The sequence below is a fragment of the Nerophis ophidion genome, linkage group LG08 (assembly GCF_033978795.1).
Source record: "Nerophis ophidion isolate RoL-2023_Sa linkage group LG08, RoL_Noph_v1.0, whole genome shotgun sequence".
Lineage (NCBI taxonomy): Eukaryota > Metazoa > Chordata > Actinopteri > Syngnathiformes > Syngnathidae > Nerophis > Nerophis ophidion.
Window position 1 is genome coordinate 34,077,291 of NC_084618.1, and position 19,097 is coordinate 34,096,387.

The following is a 19,097-nucleotide window of genomic DNA, read 5'->3' on the forward strand; positions in this document are numbered from 1 at the left end:
AACTGCTTGGATGAGGTACTGAAATACTGCAGATGATCCAACTTAATGTATTATTTGTTATTTAAACAGGCTAAAGCCAATGAAACATATATACTATATAATGTTATATATAGATATATGTATACAGACAAATGTGTTGTTAGTGTCATTATTATCAACATTTGAACTTCTCTTTGTAATAGTACAACTTTTTTGCATTTTAGTTAGTTCTAATATATAACAAAGCATATTTGTCTATCGATTCTTTAACTGTATTTGTTGAAAAAAAAAAGTCTACAAATGCCCCCCTAGGCCTCATTTTGGACACCCTTTATTAATGCCAAATAAAATCAGAAAAAAGTAAACAACTTGTTGACTTCATGTTATCACATTCATTTTGAATCAGAATAGAAATAATGATGATCATGATGATAATAAAAGTAATACTTTTAACAGGAAATAAACTGATGTAGATAATAAGCAAAAATAAATGTGATGATTTGCAAATAAAAATACATGACATTAACATCAGAAAACCATAACATGTGTTTGTCTGACATAACATGTGGTAAACAATGTTAACATTCAGGTAAAAAAGGAGAGTTTAAAAACCAGGTAACTAATTTAAGAATAAAAATAATATAAAAGGGCTTCATGGTGGCAGAGGGGTTAGTGCGTCTGCCTCACAATACAAAGGTCCTGAGTAGTCCTGGGTTCAATCCAGGACTACTTCAGCTCGGGATCATTCTGTGTGGAGTTTGCATGTCCTCCATGTGAATGCGTGGGTTCCCTCTGGCTACTGCGGCCTTCTCCCACTTCCAAAGACATGCACCTGGGGATAGGTTGATTGGCAACACTAAATTGGCCCTAGTGTGTGAATGTGAGTGTGAAGGTTGTCTGTCTATCTGTGTTGGCCCTGCGATGAGGTGGTGACTTGTTCAGGGTGTACCCCGCCTTCCGCCCGATTGTAGCTGAGATAGGCACCAGTGCCCCCCGTGACTCCAAAGGGAATAAGCGGTATAAAATGGATGGCTGGAATAAAATAAAATTAAATTAAACAAAAGATGAATCTATTTTATTGCATTGCACACAGTCCTAATGTACTGTCAGGATGTAAAAATATAGACGTGACATTTTTTATGTTATTAAAGTGGTACCTGAAGTTACGAGCTAATTGTTACGCTACGAGCAAAAATTTGGGGTTAGGAACCTCCCCGCCAATAATTGGCGTAGCAAAGGTCCAGACCCCGTAAGAAAACATTCGGTCTTACTTGCTAGCATTAGCTTATCAATCAATTAATCAATCCATTATACAATATCAATATTATTTATTTAGCTAGGTAAAATCTATTTTCCAGGAGTGACCTGGCCAACAGTGTTAAAGCAATACATATAACAACAACAAAAACAGCAGTTACACCCATCCATCCATCCATCATCTTCCGCTCATCCGAGGTTGGGTCGCGGGGGCAACAGCCTAAGCTGGGAAACCCATACTTCCCTCTCCCCAGCCACTTCGTTTAGTTCTTCCCGGGGGATCCCGAGGCGTTCCCAGGCCAGCCGGGAGACATAGTCTTCCCAACATGTCCTGGGTCTTCCCCGTGGTCTCCTACCGGTTGGACGTGCCCTAAACACCTCCCGAGGGAGGCGTTCGGGTGGCATCCTGACCAGATGCCCAAACCACCTCATCTGGCTCCTCTCGATGTGAAGGAGCAGCGGCTTTACTTTGAGTCCCTCCCGGATGGCAGAGCTTCTCACCCTATCTCTAAGGGAGAGCCCCGCCACACGGCGGAGCAAACTCATTTCGGCCGCTTGTACCCGTGATCTTATCCTTTCGGTCATGACCCAAAGCTCATGACCATAGGTGAGGATCGGAACGTAGATCGACCGGTAAATTGAGAGCTTTGCCTTCCGGCTCAGCTTCTTCTTCACCACAACGGATCGGTACAACGTCCGCATTACTGAAGACGCCGCACCGATCCGCCTGTCGATCTCACGATCCACTCTTCAATCACTCGTGAACAAGACTCCTAGGTACTTGAACTCCTCCACTTGGGGCAGGGTGTCCTCCCCAACCCGGAGATGGCATTCCACCCTTTTCCGGGCGAGAACCATGGACTCGGACTTGGAGGTGCTGATTCTCATTCCGGTCGCTTCACACTCGGCTGCAAACCGATCCAGCGAGAGCTGAAGATCCCGGTCAGATGAAGCCATCAGGACCACATCATCTGCAAAAAGCAGAGACCTAATCCTGCGGTTACCAAAACGGAACCCCTCAACGCCTTGACTGCGCCTAGAAATTCTGTCCATAAAAGTTATGAACAGAATCGGTGACAAAGGACAGCCTTGGCGGAGTCCAACCCTCACTGGAAATGTGTTCGACTTACTGCCGGCAATACGGACCAAGCTCTGGCACTGATCGTACAGGGAGCGGACCGCCACAATAAGAGAGTCCGATACCCCATACTCTCTGAGCACTCCCCACAGGACTTCCCGAGGGACACAGTCGAATGCCTTCTCCAAGTCCACAAAGCACATGTAGACTGGTGGGGCAAACTACCATGCACCCTCAAGAACTTTGCCGGGAGTATAGAGCTGGTCCACAGTTCCACGACCAGGACGAAAACCACGCTGTTCCTCCTGAATCCAAGGTTCGACTCTTCGGCGTAGCCTCCTCTCCAGTACACCTGAATAAACCTTACCGGGAAGGCTGAGGAGTGTGATCCCACCATAGTTGGAACACACCCTCCGGTCCCCCTTCTTAAAGAGAGGAACCACCACCCCGGTCTGCCAATCCAGAGGTACCGCCCCCGATGTCCACGCGATGCTGCAAAGTCTTGTCAACCAAGACAGCTCTACAGCATCCAGAGCCTTAAGGAACTCCGGGCGGATCTCGTCCACCCCTGGGGCCTTGCCACCGAGGAGCTTTTTAACTACCTCAGCGACCTCAGCCCCAGAAATAGGAGAGTCCACCACAGATTCCCCAGGCACTGCTTCCTCATAGGAAAACGTGTTGGTGGGATTGAGGAGGTCTTCGAAGTATTCCTTCCACCTATCCACAACATCCGCAGTTGAGGTCAGCAGAACACCATCCGCACCATACACAGTGTTGATAGTGCACTGCTTCCCCTTCCTGAGGCGGCGGACGGTGGTCTAGAATCGCTTCGAAGCTGTCCGGAAGTCGTTTTCCATGGCTTCCCCGAACTCCTCCCATGTCAGAGTTTTTGCCTCCGCGACCGCTGAAGCTGCACACCGCTTGGCCTGTCGGTACCTGTCCACTGCCTCCGGAGTCCTAAGAGCCAAAAGGACCCGATATGACTCCTTCTTCAGCTTGACGGCATCCCTCACCGCTGGTGTCCACCGAGGGGTTTTAGGATTGCCGCCCCGACAGGCACCAACTACCTTGCGGCCACAGCTCCGATCTGCCGCCTCGACAATAGAGGTGCGGAACATGGTCCACTCGGACTCAATGTCCAGCACCTCCCTCGTGACATGTTCAAAGTTCTTCCGGAGGTGGGAATTGAAACTTTGTCTGACAGGAGACTCTGCCAGATGTTCCCAGCAGACCCTCACAATGCGTTTGGGCCTGCCAGGTCTGTCCGGCATCCTCCCCCACCATCGCAGCCAACTCCCCACCAGGTGGTGATCGGTAGAAAGCTCCGCCCCTCTCTTCACCCGAGTGTCCAAAACATAAGCCCGCAAATCCGATGACACAACTACAAAGTCGATCATGGAACTGCGGCCTAGGGTGTCCTGGTGCAAAGTGCACATATGGACAACCTCATGCTTGAACATGGTGTTTGTTATGGACAAACTGTGACGAGCACAAAAGTCCAATAACAAAACACCACTCGGGTTCAGATCCGGGCGGCCATTCTTCCCAATCACGCCTCTCCAGGTTTCACTGTCGTTGCCAACGTGAGCGTTGAAGTCTCCCAGTAGGACAAGGGAATCCCCCGGGGGAGCACTTTCCAGTACTCCCTCGAGTGTTCCCAAAAAGGGTGGGTACTCTGAACTGCTGTTTGGTGCGTAAGCACAAACAACAGTCAGGACGCGTCCCCCCACCCGAAGGCGGAGGGAGGCTACCCTTTCGTCCACCGGGTTGAACTCCAACGTACAGGCTTTGAGCCGGGGAGAAACAAGAATTGCCACCCCAGCCCGTCACCTCTTACTGCCGGCAACGCCAGAGTGGAAGAGGGTCCAATCCCTCTCGAGAGAAGTGGTTCCAGAGCCCTTGCTGTGCATCGAAGTGAGTCCGACAATGTCCAGCCGGAATTTCTCGACTTCGCGCACTAGCTCAGGCTCTTTCCCCCCCAGTGACGTGACGTTCCACGTCCCAAGAGCTAGCTTCTGTAGCCGAGGATCGGACCGCCAAGTGCCCTGCCTTCGGCTACCGCCCAGCTCACATTGCACCCAACCTCTATGGCCCCTGCTATGGGTGGTGAGCCCATTGGAGGGGTGACCCACGTTGCCTCTTCGGGCTGTGCACGGCCGGGCCCCACGGGAACAGGCCCGGCCACCAGGCGCTCGCCATCGTGCCCCACCCCCGGGCCTGGCTCCAGAGGGGGGCACCGGTGACCCACGTCCGGGCGAGAGAAATCTGGGTCCATGCTTTTTCTTCTTCATAAAGGTCTTTGAGCTGCTCTTTGTCTGATCCCTCACCTAGAACCTGTTTGCCTTGGGAGACCCTACCGGGGGGCTTTATGCCCCCGGACAACATAGCTCCTAGGATCATTGGGACACGCAAACTCCTCTACCACGATAAGGTTGCAGCTCAGAGAGGAGGATTTTTTTTGTTATTAAAGTGGTACCTGAAGTTACGAGCTAATTGTTATGCTACGAGCAAAAATTTGGGGTTAGGAACCTCCCCACCAATAATTGGCGTAGCAAAGGTCCAGACCCCGTAAGAAAACATCCGTTCTTACTTCCTAGCATTAGCTTATCAATCAATTAATCTATCCATTATACAATATCAATATTCTTTATTTAGCTAGGTAAAATCTATTTTCCAGGAGTGACCTGGCCAACAGTGTTACAGCAATACATATAACAACAACAAAAACAGCCGAAGTTACACACCACAATTAAAAAATAAACACAAGTATTTACAAAAAATATATAAAATACAAATAGCATGCTTAATAGAAAAAGTTTCTCGAACCTTTAAAATGGCCTTGAATTCCCTCAAAGAGATCAGCTCGGGCAACCACGGCTCCCCACATCTGCGATCCCTTCTTGCCCTGATGTGGTATCTGAGCCGAGGATGTCATTGTGGCTTGTGCAGCCCTGTGAGACACTTGTGGTTAAGGGCTATATAAATAAACATTACTTGATCAATTGATGCATTCTATTGTATTGTTTTTCATGCAATATTTCTAATATAAGAGTGTAATTTTAAAAGCATGTTAATTAAAATTGTGCTGTTTCAGCTGAACCAAGCACTGATTAAATACAGTTCTGCTAACCAATTAAGCTCGTATCCCGAAGTACCAATGTACAGTATAATTCTATTATTAATATTTATTGAACACTTTAATTTAAAATTGTTAAAAACAATAATTTCATCAAGCTCTGCCGCTGTGTTATTTGTTGCCTATCGTATGTACATATTATATAACTCTCACTCAATGATGAGCAAACTACTTGGAAAATGTAGTAAGCTAAACTACAAGTTACTAAACTTAGTTAACCTACAGGGAAAGCTAATCCCGGAGAATTGTAGCAAACTACACTAAAAGCTACACTGAAAGCTGCTATATCAAAGCTATGTTTAACGGCATTCATATTTATATCTGTATAATATCAATATTAATGTAACTGAGAGTGTACTCAATAAGGGTCCATTGCTATTAACTATTTGTCATTTAACTTGGAACACCCAGGTAAATGACAGCTAAAAGCGGCCACTGTATTTATTTATTTAGTTTGCCTTTTCTTTTTTGCCCACCCTTATAATGTTGATATTTTTTCTCTGCCTACAGTAGAAAAACAGCATCTATCTATATCTTGACAAAAAAAAAATACAATAACTTGTATGTTGTTTGGGAACAGTTGGTAATGGTAATGAGCAGTTAAACTTTTTATGAACTCAACTCACCTTAACGTGTGTTCCTAAATTTGTGTTGGAAGTCTTCGATGAAGAGAGCAGTTATGATTTTAGTTTACGGAGTAAATCCCTTAAAACTAAGGTTTTGGGCATTGTTTTCTCTGAACGCATTCATTTGTCTAAATATGGCTAAGGGCACGAGTTATTGTGGGTTTCCTGGATGTCGTCTTCATCACTAAAAATTTAATCTGCTGGAGAGAATCCCTTTGCCATTTTCAATTATGGTTCTTTTTTTGAGTTGTCAGCTTGAATCGTCCCTCTGTCTCCGACTCCCTTGTCATCATGCGACATGAATGTGTGGCTGTTATGATTTTGCTTACTAGTTTTGATGACCCACCTTAAATTGTCTCTGATTGGCCAGTCCGTAATGTTTCACCCTAACCTTAGCCAATTTTGACTCATCATACAAAGAACAACCAATCATTAGTTCTCCGCATGTATAGATGTTCTCTTTCATACAGATCATTGCATTTTCTCCAATTTTTGGGGGGCCTGGATTCTGAGTGCATTTTCTTTCTTTGTAGTTTGTAGCTTTGATGTAAGCTACCTAGCTATGGGTCTAAACTATAGCTAAGCTACAGGAAAAGTTACATGTTCAAAATGTAGTTAAGCTACATGTAGCTTGTTACCGCCCATCACTGCTAAGAATGATCTAACTTTAATTAAGTAACTGCCAAGACACACAGCCAAACTCCCATATCAGCCAATATTGATGATATTGGTGATATTTAATCTGCTTGGTTTGAGTTGAAGCATAAAAGTAAAGCCTCCTCTTCGCCAAAGGAGTTACGTCAGGCAAGCATGTTGCTGTCCATTGTGATAACGACATATGGAGATGACTCCTGAGAGGCAGATGCCGCCCTCAGAGGTTTTTTGATAATAGACTGGCGCCACTATAAGTAGCTCACAGACTCCTTCAAACCGTCACAATCAGGTGACAGCACAAAAAGTTGTGTCATATAAGCAGTCTTGCATAAAGCAGGAGTGGGCAATACTGCACTTTTTAATACCGAGTAATGACAACATTGCCGATACTGATAAAGACATTTTTCAAGATCGCTGATGTATTTCGTGTGTTTTTTTTTGTTTTTTTTTAAATGTTGATAGTGATTATAATAAGAATATAAAACACACAGCAAAGAGTTAAGGCTTTTTAAAGCAACATTTTAGGCAGCACGGTGATGCAGGGGTTAGTGCATGTGCCCCACAATACGAAGGTCCTGAGTAGTCCTGAGTTCAATCCCGGGCTCGGGATTTTTCTGTGTGGAGTTTGCATGTTGTCCCCGTGACTCTGTGGGTTCCCTCCAGGTACTTCGGCTTACTCCCACTTCCAAAGACATGCACCTGGGGATAGGTTGATTGGCAACACTAAATTAGCCCTAGTGTGTGAATGTGGGTGTGAATGTTGTCTGTCTGTCTGTGTTGGCCTTGTGATAAGGTGGAGAACAGGACAAGCGGTAGAAAATGGATGGATGGAATTTAGGAGTAATTTAACAATATAAAAATACAGCAATAAAATTTAATGTAACATATGAAAATAACACAAGTATTAGTTTTCATCTCATTGAATTGTTAAGAAAAATAAAGTCAGTTGTGTAAAAAAATCTAACAAATTCAAAAACTACTATTTTCTTTTTTGGCAAACTTGAAACCCTCCTGAGTTTCTCAACAATATCAATAATATATTTATAACAATATCAACAATTTAATAATATATAAATATAATAATACCAACAACATGTAGACATAACAATATCAACCATAAATAAGTACAACTATATCAATAATATAACACTATATAAATACAACAATATCAAAAATACAACAATGTCAACAATATAAAACTTTAACAATATCAACAATATATAAATATAACAAAATCAAAAATATAACAATTACCAAATATGGTTTATTTCACATACAATTAAAACATGATATATCACAATTTCCAGTTCCTCTTTAGAATGTATTATTATTAATGCAAGCATTTTTTTAAATTCCTTTTGTCATTCATGGACAATTTTGTTATAACACATTATAAACATGTTTACAAAATTATCATATGCTTCATCAACATAATTGTCATTGTACACATTGTCCCTGATTTTTGAAAGCAATCATACTCCTCTCTGTGCATAGCCTATGAAATGTCATTTTTGTCGTCCATGTTCCTCTTCCATCCATGTAGTTTCTATCATACTGTATATTGTGAAAACTAGCAGATAATCACTGATGTCGGTTATAAGTAGACCACTTAAAGTATTATTATCAAAATACTGATACTGGTATATAAATATATAACAATATCACAATATAACAAAATCAACAATACAACAATCTCACCAATTCCTCTCTGCCCATTCCTTTTTGCAGAACCTCTCAAACTCACACAAAATTGGATGGAAGCATTGTTTTTTTTAATCCAGGATGTTTCTGTACATTTCTGCATTCATCTTTCCCTCTATCCTTACTCATCGCTTAGTTTCTGCCGCTGAAAAACATCCCTACTGTCATGACCTGTTCCCTGGGTCATGGCTTAGTTTATGTTTTCATATTATTCTTCCTACTTTAAAATCTAGTTTGTTCCCAATGCCACTTTGTCTCTTTTGTTTACGTTCTGTTACCAGGGTTGCTTAGAGTACACACCGACTTTTACTTTGTCATTGGTGTTTTCAGCTGTGGTGTTGTAATCAAGCCCCTTACCTAATCCTGCATTGCGATCTACTCAATCTGAGTCTCTTGTTCGCCACTGGCGACTGTTGAGGTTTGTGTTCCAGGCTATGCTAATTTAAGTTGTGTACTACACTTTACCTGCGCTCCTACCAACAATTACTGTGTTGTTTTGTCTTGGTTTTGGAATTTAAAAATATCATTCTTACCTCCAAGCTGCTTCCTGCCGTTTATCCTGCATCTTGGGCACATGACCTTTGCAGCAATGCGACCCACAGCATGATGCTTACCCCCACCATGACGCTTACCCCCACCATGATGCTTCCCCACACCATGCTACACTGTAGGGAAGGTATTGGACTGGGGATTTTTTTGTTTTCATGCATTTGCTAATTAAAAAAAAAACACTTTTCACTTTTTCATTATGGGGTATTATCTGTAAAATTTTAAGCAAAAAAATTATGTTTTTCATTTTGGCTGTAACATAACAACATTTGGAAAAAGTGAAGCCCTGTAATACTTTCTGAATGACTGTGCATAAACAGAAGTAGCACAGCAACATAGTAAAAAATGTAATAAAACAACAGAAGAATCTAAATAAAAAAATATGGACGAAAGGAAGAAATTAAAATTATCATTAGGTTTGTGGACAAAGTCACTAACAAAATGTTAAAGCAACCCCTATTTACTGTTTCAAATTGATTATGTTGACCAGTCTGAAGGGCATCAACATAAGCGGGTTCCACTGTAATAAAACACTGATATATTACAGGAGGAAGTTATCCATAAAACTCTATTATTATTAACAGAGGTGGGTAGTAACATTTACTCCGTTACATCTACTTGAGTAACTTTTGGGATAAATTGTACTTCTAAGAGTAGTTTTAATGCAACATACTTTTACTTTTACTTGAGTATATTTATAGAGAAGAAACGCTACTTTTACTCCGCTCCATTTATCTACATTCAGCTCGCTACTCGCTACCGATTTTTATTGATCTGTTAATGCACGCTTTGTTTTGTTTTGTCAGACAGACCTTCAAAGTAGGACCTATCACATGCCTGTGTTTCACCAATCAAATGCAATCACTAGTGACGTTTGACTCCGTTTCACCAATCAAACAGAGCCAGGCGGTCACATGATTAACTGCACTTTTTTGTTTAATTATAAACCTTTATTTATAGATTTCAACATTTACAAACAGTTGAAAATAATAATCAAAGTAGGTACAAAAACAGTACAAAACAGTATAATAACCGTACAAAACAGCGCCAAGGGTTTGTAAATTCAAAGTTACTAGAATAGAATGCAAAAATATATATATATATAAAAATGAAACAAAGTGCAAAGCGATAGGGTCACTCAATCTCAGTAAATAACTTAAATTTGGAACACAGCATCATTGTTTTCACAGCTTTTTGGTGGTTAGAGGTAGAGTGTTTTAATGTAGAGTTCGAAATCTTTTTTAAAGGCACAAAAACAGGTCGGGTATTGAGAAACTTACATTTATGAATATAAAACTTAGCCAATAGTATAATGAGGTTGCAAAGGTAAAATTAATTTTCAAATTGTATTTCAATACAGTTTTAATATATTTTTGTTTTAGTTGCTTAAGAGATATTCCTGGCTCTGAATATGTTCATTGCTATTTTTATGTTTTTGTGCATTACTTGTTGCCGTCATCATTAAACGAACAGGTTACTCATCAGTTACTCAGTAGTTGAGTAGTTTTTTCAAAACATACTTTTTACTTTTACTCAAGTAAATATTTGGGTGACTACTCCTTACTTTTACTTCAGTAATAAATCTCGAAAGTAACAGTACTCTTATCTGAGTACAATTTCTGGCTAGTCTACCCACCTCTGATTATTAATAATAAAACTGTCAACAATGTGCTATATATGTGTAGTACTGCAGGATATCCATCCATCCATCCATTTTCTCATTTAAAAAAAACCCAACAACAACTTTGTTGTTTCTGTTTTGTGTCCTAAAAGTACGGAATGACTCCACTGATGCATGCGGCCTACAAAGGCAAAGCCGATATGTGTCATCTGCTGCTGCAGCATGGTGCTGATGTCAACTGCAATCAACACGAGTATGGATACACCGCTCTCATGTTCGCTGGATTGTCAGGTAAAAAAAAAAGAATAAAGGTGTTTTATTGTGCCAATGCTTAAATGTTCCAGCAACCACCTCAGTACACTTTTTTACCTAAAATACCAAACTAGCTATGGTTACTTGTACTGTAGTGGTGTGAATCTTTGTACACTTAACGATTCGAACCGATTGCAATTCCTAGGGTAATGGTTCAATTTAGAATTGATTTTTAATTTAGCAAGTCTCTTGATTCCCAATAAGTATTATTTGGTGTAATAGTAATAATGATTTTTTTTTTAAAACAGTTTACAGGTTAGAAAAGCTCCTGGTGGTTGCTTGGAGGTGGCCTAAAAACGTATTTTTAAAAATGGATTGTTATAAAAAAATAAAAAATCATAAAGAAATGTTATACATTTTTTGTTAATCTATTTTTGAAAATTATATATCGATATAAAATCCGAATGAATAAGAATTGTGATTTGGATGTGAATTGATTTTTTTCGTGCACGCCTACTGTACTTTACTGTACTGTAGTTTTGATTATCAAATATGGAGGTGAAAACATTGTCAATGATAATCAGTGGCATACCAAATTTAAATTAGTATCAAGCCTTTTCAGATCTGTGTTTAAAACATTGTATTCTTGTTTTATATGATGTAGAAGTGTCATATCTTGAGTTTGGTGTGTTCCAATTTAGGTTTTTCATAGTTGAAATGGATTTGTAAGATTTTTTAGTATGCTTGCATGCATGCTACATGGAAGAGCACAGCTAATGGGGATAATAGCAAAAAAACAGATTCTATTTCTGACTTTTTCCACCTCAAAATGGCTAAAACAAACATAAATGTGGGAGAAAATTTTGAAGTAAAAGTTGTAAAAAGATTTCCATAGGTCAGTGGGTCTCAATTATTTCCAGTTTTGACCCCCTCAGTCCCCCACCTTATATTTTCATTTATTTGTACAAAGTACAGTATGAGTTACTTTATGGCAGGAGCAGTCTGTCACCATTTTAATCACCTGATTATCAAAATATAATGAAATATATCTATTTTATAACAATCATTAAAAACACTATAGCAGTGATATATTTATTCTTTTTGGCCACTGTAACATTACAAACAGTTTGAACAGTAACACTGAGTTTGAATCTTTGATCAAGTGACTCTTTGTCATACCATCAAATAGAGCCCATTCACCACGCGTACCACAGTTTGAAAATCCACGCTAATTAATAGACGTAATGCAAGAAAAAGTAAACAAACAATTTCAATCCAAGCTAACTCAGTCGAAAAAAAATTTAAGATGAGTTAATCCTTGTTTTATTTTAAAAGACCTACTTTACAAGCGCTCCAGAAGCCACTGTGGTGCCCTCACAAATGATCCGAAATCACAATAATCTTTTACTTTGACCACCATATTGCTACAACAATAAACATTTGAAAAAGTATTATCCAGCCACATCGACAAGGAGCTGAATGAAAGGAGCAGATAGAGGGATAGGGAAATTTACTAACTCAATTCTTCATTAAATCACTTGCCACAAACATAATTGAACTCAGTTATTATGTCTTACCTTAATTTGGTACGTAAAGCTGAAGGGTGGTCCTGAAAATGTTGAACGTATAGATATTGTAGCCACAACTTTTTTTTGGCAGGTTTTGCAAATGGGTGAGCCATCGTCTTAAATGACTCCTTGGTCATTTAAGTACCCCAAATGTTACTCCACAACGACCTCAGCTTTTTTTCTGATGTTTTTTTTGTCCTGCTGCCATTTTTAGGCTCATGTAGTGTAATAAAATTTTTCTCGATGGTAAAACTTTGTTTTCATTATGTGCATGTTGTGCTGAAAACAACGTACCAGCATAATGTCCAATTATAGCGAGTAAGGAGAACTGAAGCACACGGAGGCTTTGCGATTAGATTTAATTTCGTTTTTAATCGTTGAATCCCTAGTTACCACTGATATGTATTTCTGGTCTTGTCAGCCTCGTTCGGACAGAAAGGTGACACAGCAGTGTGGCTGGATCAAAAGAGACCTTGGAAATTCTTAACTGAACCAAAAGTTGCTTTATTAGGTCAAGAAAATGAGGCACTCCTAACTTGGAGAAGCCAAACCATAATTTTTTCTATTTCTCCTTCCTGTCTCCGTGTGTGTGTGCTAAGTCAGGAGAGCGCATCTGACCATAAAAGGAGAGGTTGTGTGGAAGTGTCTGAAAGACAACTGCTCTAAGTCACAACTTAAATATTGGCATTGGGCGAAACATGTAGTCTCTTCTCAAAGATAGGGCTATCATTTTTGCATTTTACAGCAACATGTCTCAGCGTTCATGCTTAACTAAAGTGAACTACAAATTCCTGTTAATAAATTATGGTTTCACCCCGTAGGCAAGACGGACATCACTTCCATGATGCTAGACGCCGGTGCAGAGACGGACCTTGTGAACTCTGTGGGTCGCACTGCGGCTCAGATGGCGGCTTTTGTGGGTGAGACGGACACAGACAAGTCTGCAGTGTTAACAAGATGGCAAATCTGCGACCGCTCTTTTCCAGGCCAGCACGACTGCGTGACGGTGATCAACAACTTCTTTTCACTGGCAAGACTGGAGTACTACACCAGACCTCAGGGGTTGGAGCGAGAGCCAAGGCTGCCTCCGGGGCTAGCAGCACCCCTGCACAAAATCATTATGACGACCAACCTCAACCCAGTCAAGGTGAAGCCTGCTAAATTACTCAGTACAAATTATCCTTTGAACCGCTCGTTGACTGACTTCTATTCTAGTGACAAATCTGCGTCTATTTGCATGCCTTAACACGTTTACTGTACCGTTTCTGGAAACTGTAGTTTGTTGAAATTTGTCACGGAAAACATTATTTTGTGGAAATTGAACTGATACAGTGGTACTGTCACGCCAAATTTCTTCCCCCCTACAAAAACCTTCCCCCCGGAAGAAATTTGGCGTGACAGCCCCTCTAATGCTTGAAGGACCCCAATGAGGGTGGAAGGACCTTAAAGCAGCCCACACAGCTGCCTGTTTTAAAAGCATTATGATTGGCTGATTGTCATTGGTGAAAAACAACAGTGTGGAAAAAATATTTGCATTCCAGCATGCTAACCTTTCAAGCTATTTTTGCTTCGCTAATTTTGCAGCTGTAACCCCTAAGAGTCAAATAACTTGGTATTGTCACGCCCTCATTGGGGTCCTTCAGGCATTAGAGGGGCTGTCACACCAAATTTCTCCCGGAGGGAAGGTTTTTGTAGGGGGAGAAGAAATTTGGCGTGACAGTACCCACACTTTTCATACAATTCAGTCTTTGACAAACACTTTCATCAAAAGTTTTTCCCGGTTTTAGTCTACAGTCTCAGTTACCGTACGAACCAAACATTGTGCTTAACAAACTATTCTGTTTGACCGTTTCGGCCCATCCCTTCGTGGATTTACGTGCCCAACAAATATTCGTTTTGTTAATACACTGTGTGAGTTCAACTGTGCTAGTAAAGTGAAACGTGTCTTTATAACACAGCGTTTCTGTTAGCCTGCTCCCAACTCCCAAGTCACCCTCCCACAATTCTGTTGCCACTCTATTACATCATCACCAGTTGAAGCTGGAGTTCTTTGCTAACCAACACAGATACACAACAAGTTTCCATGCTTTTTGTTGTTGAGTACGACTGCAAAGTAATCCACCGTGGTGCCAAAGAAAGTTGCGAGTGCCAGCACTTTGGTAGATAAGGTGAGAAACACTATTGAATACAAGAAAAAACTCGGACCAAAGTTCAAAGGGGACGTACGTATGGTTCTCCCTCTCCGCTTATCGCTGTCTTTGTCAGAGTCTTCAACAAAGGTAAACATGATGTTTAATATTCATTTATCTATTTAATTCCTCAATCGTATGTATTTCACATTGTTTTTTGCATGTAAACCTATCATTATGCCCTATAAAATGTATTTTATTTTCATATTTGTGGATGTCTACAACTTATAAATCGCATTTAGATGATTTTCTATGGGGAAATTTGCTTCCGTTGTCATATGATTCAGTCTTTGTCGGACCTTTAAGAACAGATTACAAAGGAACAACTGATTTACACAACAACACCGTTGGCTGGGACAGACTTTTCCAAAAGTCAGCAATCAAAACGTAATGACAAATAATATATGAATACAATGTGTAATGATGCATTTGACACAGGTTTATCAAAAAGTGCATATCTACATACAAACCCCAAAACCAGTGAAGTTGGCACGTTGTGAAAATCGTAACTACAGACAGAATACATACACTACAGAATCCTTTTCAACCTATATTCAATTGAATAGACTGCTAAGACAAGCTATTTAATGTTCAAACTGGAAAACGTTGTTATTTTTTGGAATTTGATGCCTGCAACATGTTTCTAAAAAGCTGGTACAAGTGGCAAAAAAGACTGAGAAAGTTGAGGATTGCTCATCAAACACTTATTTGGAAAATCCCACAGGTGAACAAGCTAATTTGTTAACAAATGCGTGAGAAAATTGTCGAACAGTTTAAAAACATTTGTCTGTAATATATTTAAAAGGTTCAGAGAATCTGGAGAAATCACTGCACGTAACATTGGATGCATGTGGCCTTGGATCCCTCAGGCGGTATGGCATCAAAAACCGACATCAGTATGTAAAGGATATCACCACATGAGCTCAGGAACACTTCAGAAAACCACTGTAGGTAACTACAGTTTGTCGCTACATTTGGAAGTGCAAGTTAAAACTCTACCATGCAAAGCAAAAGCCATTTATCAACAACACCCAGAAACTCCGCCGGCTTCGCTGGGTCTGAACTCATCCAAGATGGAAGGATGCAAAGTGTAAAAGTGTTCTTTGGTCTGAAGAGTCCACATTTCAAATAATTTTAGGAAAATGTGGACGTTGTGTCCTCTGGAACATAGAGGGAAAGAACCATCCGGATTGTTCTAGGCACAAAGTTCAAGAACCAGCATCTGGGCATGGGTAACTTACACATCTGGGAAGGCACTATTAATGCTGAAAGGTGAATACAGGTTTTGGAGCAACATATGTTACCATTCAAGCAATGTTATCCTGGACGCCCTTGCTTATTTCAGCAAGACAATGCCAAGCCACAAGTCACAATAGTGTGGCTTCATAGTAAAAGAGTGCCGGTACTAAACTGGCCTGCCTGTTGTCCAGACCTGTGTCCCATTGAAAATCTGTGGCGCATTATGAAGAGAGAGACCCCGGACTATTGAACAACTTAAGATGTACATCAAACAAGAGTGGGAAATAATTCCACCTGAAAAGCTTCAAAAATGGGTTTCCTCAGTTCCTAAATGTTTACTGAGTGTTGTTAAAAGGAAATGCCAAGTAACACAGTGGTAAGAATGCCCCTGTGCCAACTTTTTTGCAATCTGTTGGTGCCATTAAGTTAACTATGTAAATGATTATTTGCAAAAATAATAAAATTAAGTTTCTCACTTCCAACATTAAATTTCTTGTGTTTGCAGTCTATTCAATTGAATATAAGTTGAAAAGGATTTATAAATCATTGTCTTCCGTTTTTATTTACGATTTACAGGATGTGCCAACTTCATTGGTTTTGGGTTTTGTACTAGAAAAGATGTAATTCAGCAGAGCATGAGTTAGTAGCAATACCCTTTTACTTTTTAAATAAATGTATAAACATTTTCAATTTGGTCTGAAAATTGGGTGTTTCTCCAATGCCAATGAAATTTTTCTGGACGATGTAATCTTTTTGAACTGCAATGCACTTATTGCATGAAACTCTTTGGTTTGGCATTTGGATTCTGCGGTGAAATAAAAAAGTAAGTCAGTTAGTCCAAGCCGGATTAAAACAACATATTTTTATTTTGCTTTCCTGGGTCGAAAAAGAGATGGCTTAGAGTTCTTCTCGTGAGCTGGCACCGCTCAGTTTCACAGTGAAGCAATGCATTGTGGATTTGGTGTCACCTGATTACATAGGGTCTTGCATTCACAGTTTTTTCTCTGGTAGGACTTATCTGAGGGCCCCACAAATGTTAAATGTTTTTTGCCGGGTGATTTCACTTCAAAATACAGCATGACGATACTTTAGATAAAACTGTTTTGACCAAAAAAATGATATGCATTCAATTTAAACATTAAAAAAATGCTCCTTTATGACATTCTGAAAATGAAATTGCATTTGTGCCAAGTGTGTTAAAGCCAGTGTCATTATTCTGATTACAGCACTAATATAGTATAAATAGAACAACTTAAAAAAAACTACTTTTCATGCATAATTTTTCTGTGTAATCCAAGTCATACGTGTCAGTAGCTCTCAGACACTATCTGACTATTGGACAGAAAATGTCAGCTTGTTGCAGACTACGTGGCTCAGTTAGTAGAGCGGCCGTGACAGCAACCTGAGGGTTACTGGTTCCATCCCTAGCTTCCGCCTTCCCAGTCACGTCCGTTGTGTCCTTGAACAAGCCACGTCACCCTTGCTCCAGATGGGTCGTGGTTAGGGCCTTGTGCGCCATCAGTGTGTGAATGGGTGAATGTGGAAATAGTGTCAAAGCACTTTGAGTACCTTGAAGGTAGAAAAGCACTATATAAGTATAACCCATTTACAATTTAGCTTTCAAACGAGACCGAGGGGTCTTAAAACTCATTGGTGGTAGAGGCGGGAATCGGAATTATGTTTTAACCACTTGGCTATATATGTTAACAACTTTTACTTGCAGTTTTAGTGAACCTAAATTACAATAGCACTTAAGTCATTTTAAATGTTGAGTTGCGTTGAGTTGAGTTTGAGTTTATTTCGAACATGATACATCACAATTTCCAGTTTCTCTATTCAACATCTTCAAAAAGGAGTAGGAAGAAGCAGAGCTTATTTAATCGTACCCCTTTTCCTTTACATAGCGGTTGCTAAAACTTGTGTTCACTTCCGGTTCTCAATTTATTCACAATATACTCCATACGTAATAACAATAGAAGTAAATAAATAACAATTGGTGAAGTAAGTTATATTTTGATATGGTGAGATGAGTAAGATTATCTTGAAAATGAATGGATGGATGAGATAAATTCAGAATGTTTACCATAGTTCTTCTCTGTACTTTGTAAACATTGAATGTAAAATTAAATGCAAAAATTTTATATTTTGACACTGTCGAGTTCCTAAGAAGATTCTCTGAGATACTTCAGCTTGCTTACAGGATGTTGCTCTTTGCGTTGCCCAATGTGTTTGTTTTGTTGTACTGTTATATTTGTGGATGTTCATATCTTCTTATCGTAAGGGAAGCATTCATCATAATCTTTAAGCAGGAAAAATAAATAATTAATTAAAGGTGGGTGCAGACAAACTTTTAAAGGAATCAATAAAGTTCTATCTATCCATCTATCCATCTATCTATTTATCTATCTATCTATCTATCTATCTATTCATCCAACCATCTATATCCGGGTCTGAGTTGATTGTCAAAGTCAACCAACTTCTCAGTTTATGACTTTAGTATCCAGGTGAGAGGCATGATTTTTTAATCTAGAATTTACTTTTACCAATTTAGAGGCGATGCAGCAGCTCATCGGCTCAGTATGCCAAGACTCTGTATGTCAATACTGTAATCACGGCGCCGCTAAAAGCAGTTCCTCGGGATTAGCACTTCTAATAAAATCGCTAATACTTGGTTAATATTCAGGTCACAGGACGTAAATGGAGTATTGTTGGCAGTTTCTTTAGAGAGCTTAATGGGCCCAATAGACTACCCCCATTAGCTGCATTGTCAGTTGCCTCGTACTTGCTGTATATTACACATTAGAATGCATAAAAAAAGAAAAATTTGTGTTCTTGTCTTATATTCGGATTGTGAATGATGGACAAACTTCCCCAAAAAGTCAAATTCTCCCTTTAAGTTAAGTAGAGGGACACAAAATAAATGCACACGTATGCAAGATGTATACATGTTTATTTAACCTGCTGTCCAATCTGCCAGTTGGTCATGCTGGTGAGGGAGAATCCTGTCCTGGTGGATGTTGGGGCGCTGGAGAAGTGTTCCCAAGTGATGGACCTTCTGTGTGAGCAGTGTGTGAAGCAGCAGAACATGAACGAAGTCTTGGCCATGAAGATGCATTACATCAGCTGTGTGCTGCAGAAATGTGCGACCTCCCTGCAGAAACAAGATGACAAGTTGGACGCGCTGGTAAAAAGGTGAGTATTAGAAATGCCTACGCTATGATTTGGAGAACCAGTGCGGGTACTGAACT

At 40.1% G+C, this 19,097-nt stretch overlaps 1 protein-coding gene across 2 annotated transcripts in view; it reads left to right on the top strand.

The window, feature by feature from the left end:
* Window positions 1-19,097, top strand: part of LOC133557670 (ankyrin repeat and MYND domain-containing protein 2-like) — a 52,957-nt gene that overhangs the window by 11,403 nt on the left and 22,457 nt on the right. For both annotated transcript variants that reach the window (XM_061908352.1, XM_061908353.1), the window contains exons 3-7: window positions 1-15; window positions 10,754-10,892; window positions 13,243-13,341; window positions 13,408-13,568; window positions 18,827-19,041. The exon at window positions 1-15 is cut by the window's left edge and continues 50 nt beyond it. In XM_061908352.1, the coding sequence (XP_061764336.1) occupies window positions 1-15; window positions 10,754-10,892; window positions 13,243-13,341; window positions 13,408-13,568; window positions 18,827-19,041 (629 nt within the window). The remainder of the gene's footprint in view (window positions 16-10,753; window positions 10,893-13,242; window positions 13,342-13,407; window positions 13,569-18,826; window positions 19,042-19,097) is intronic.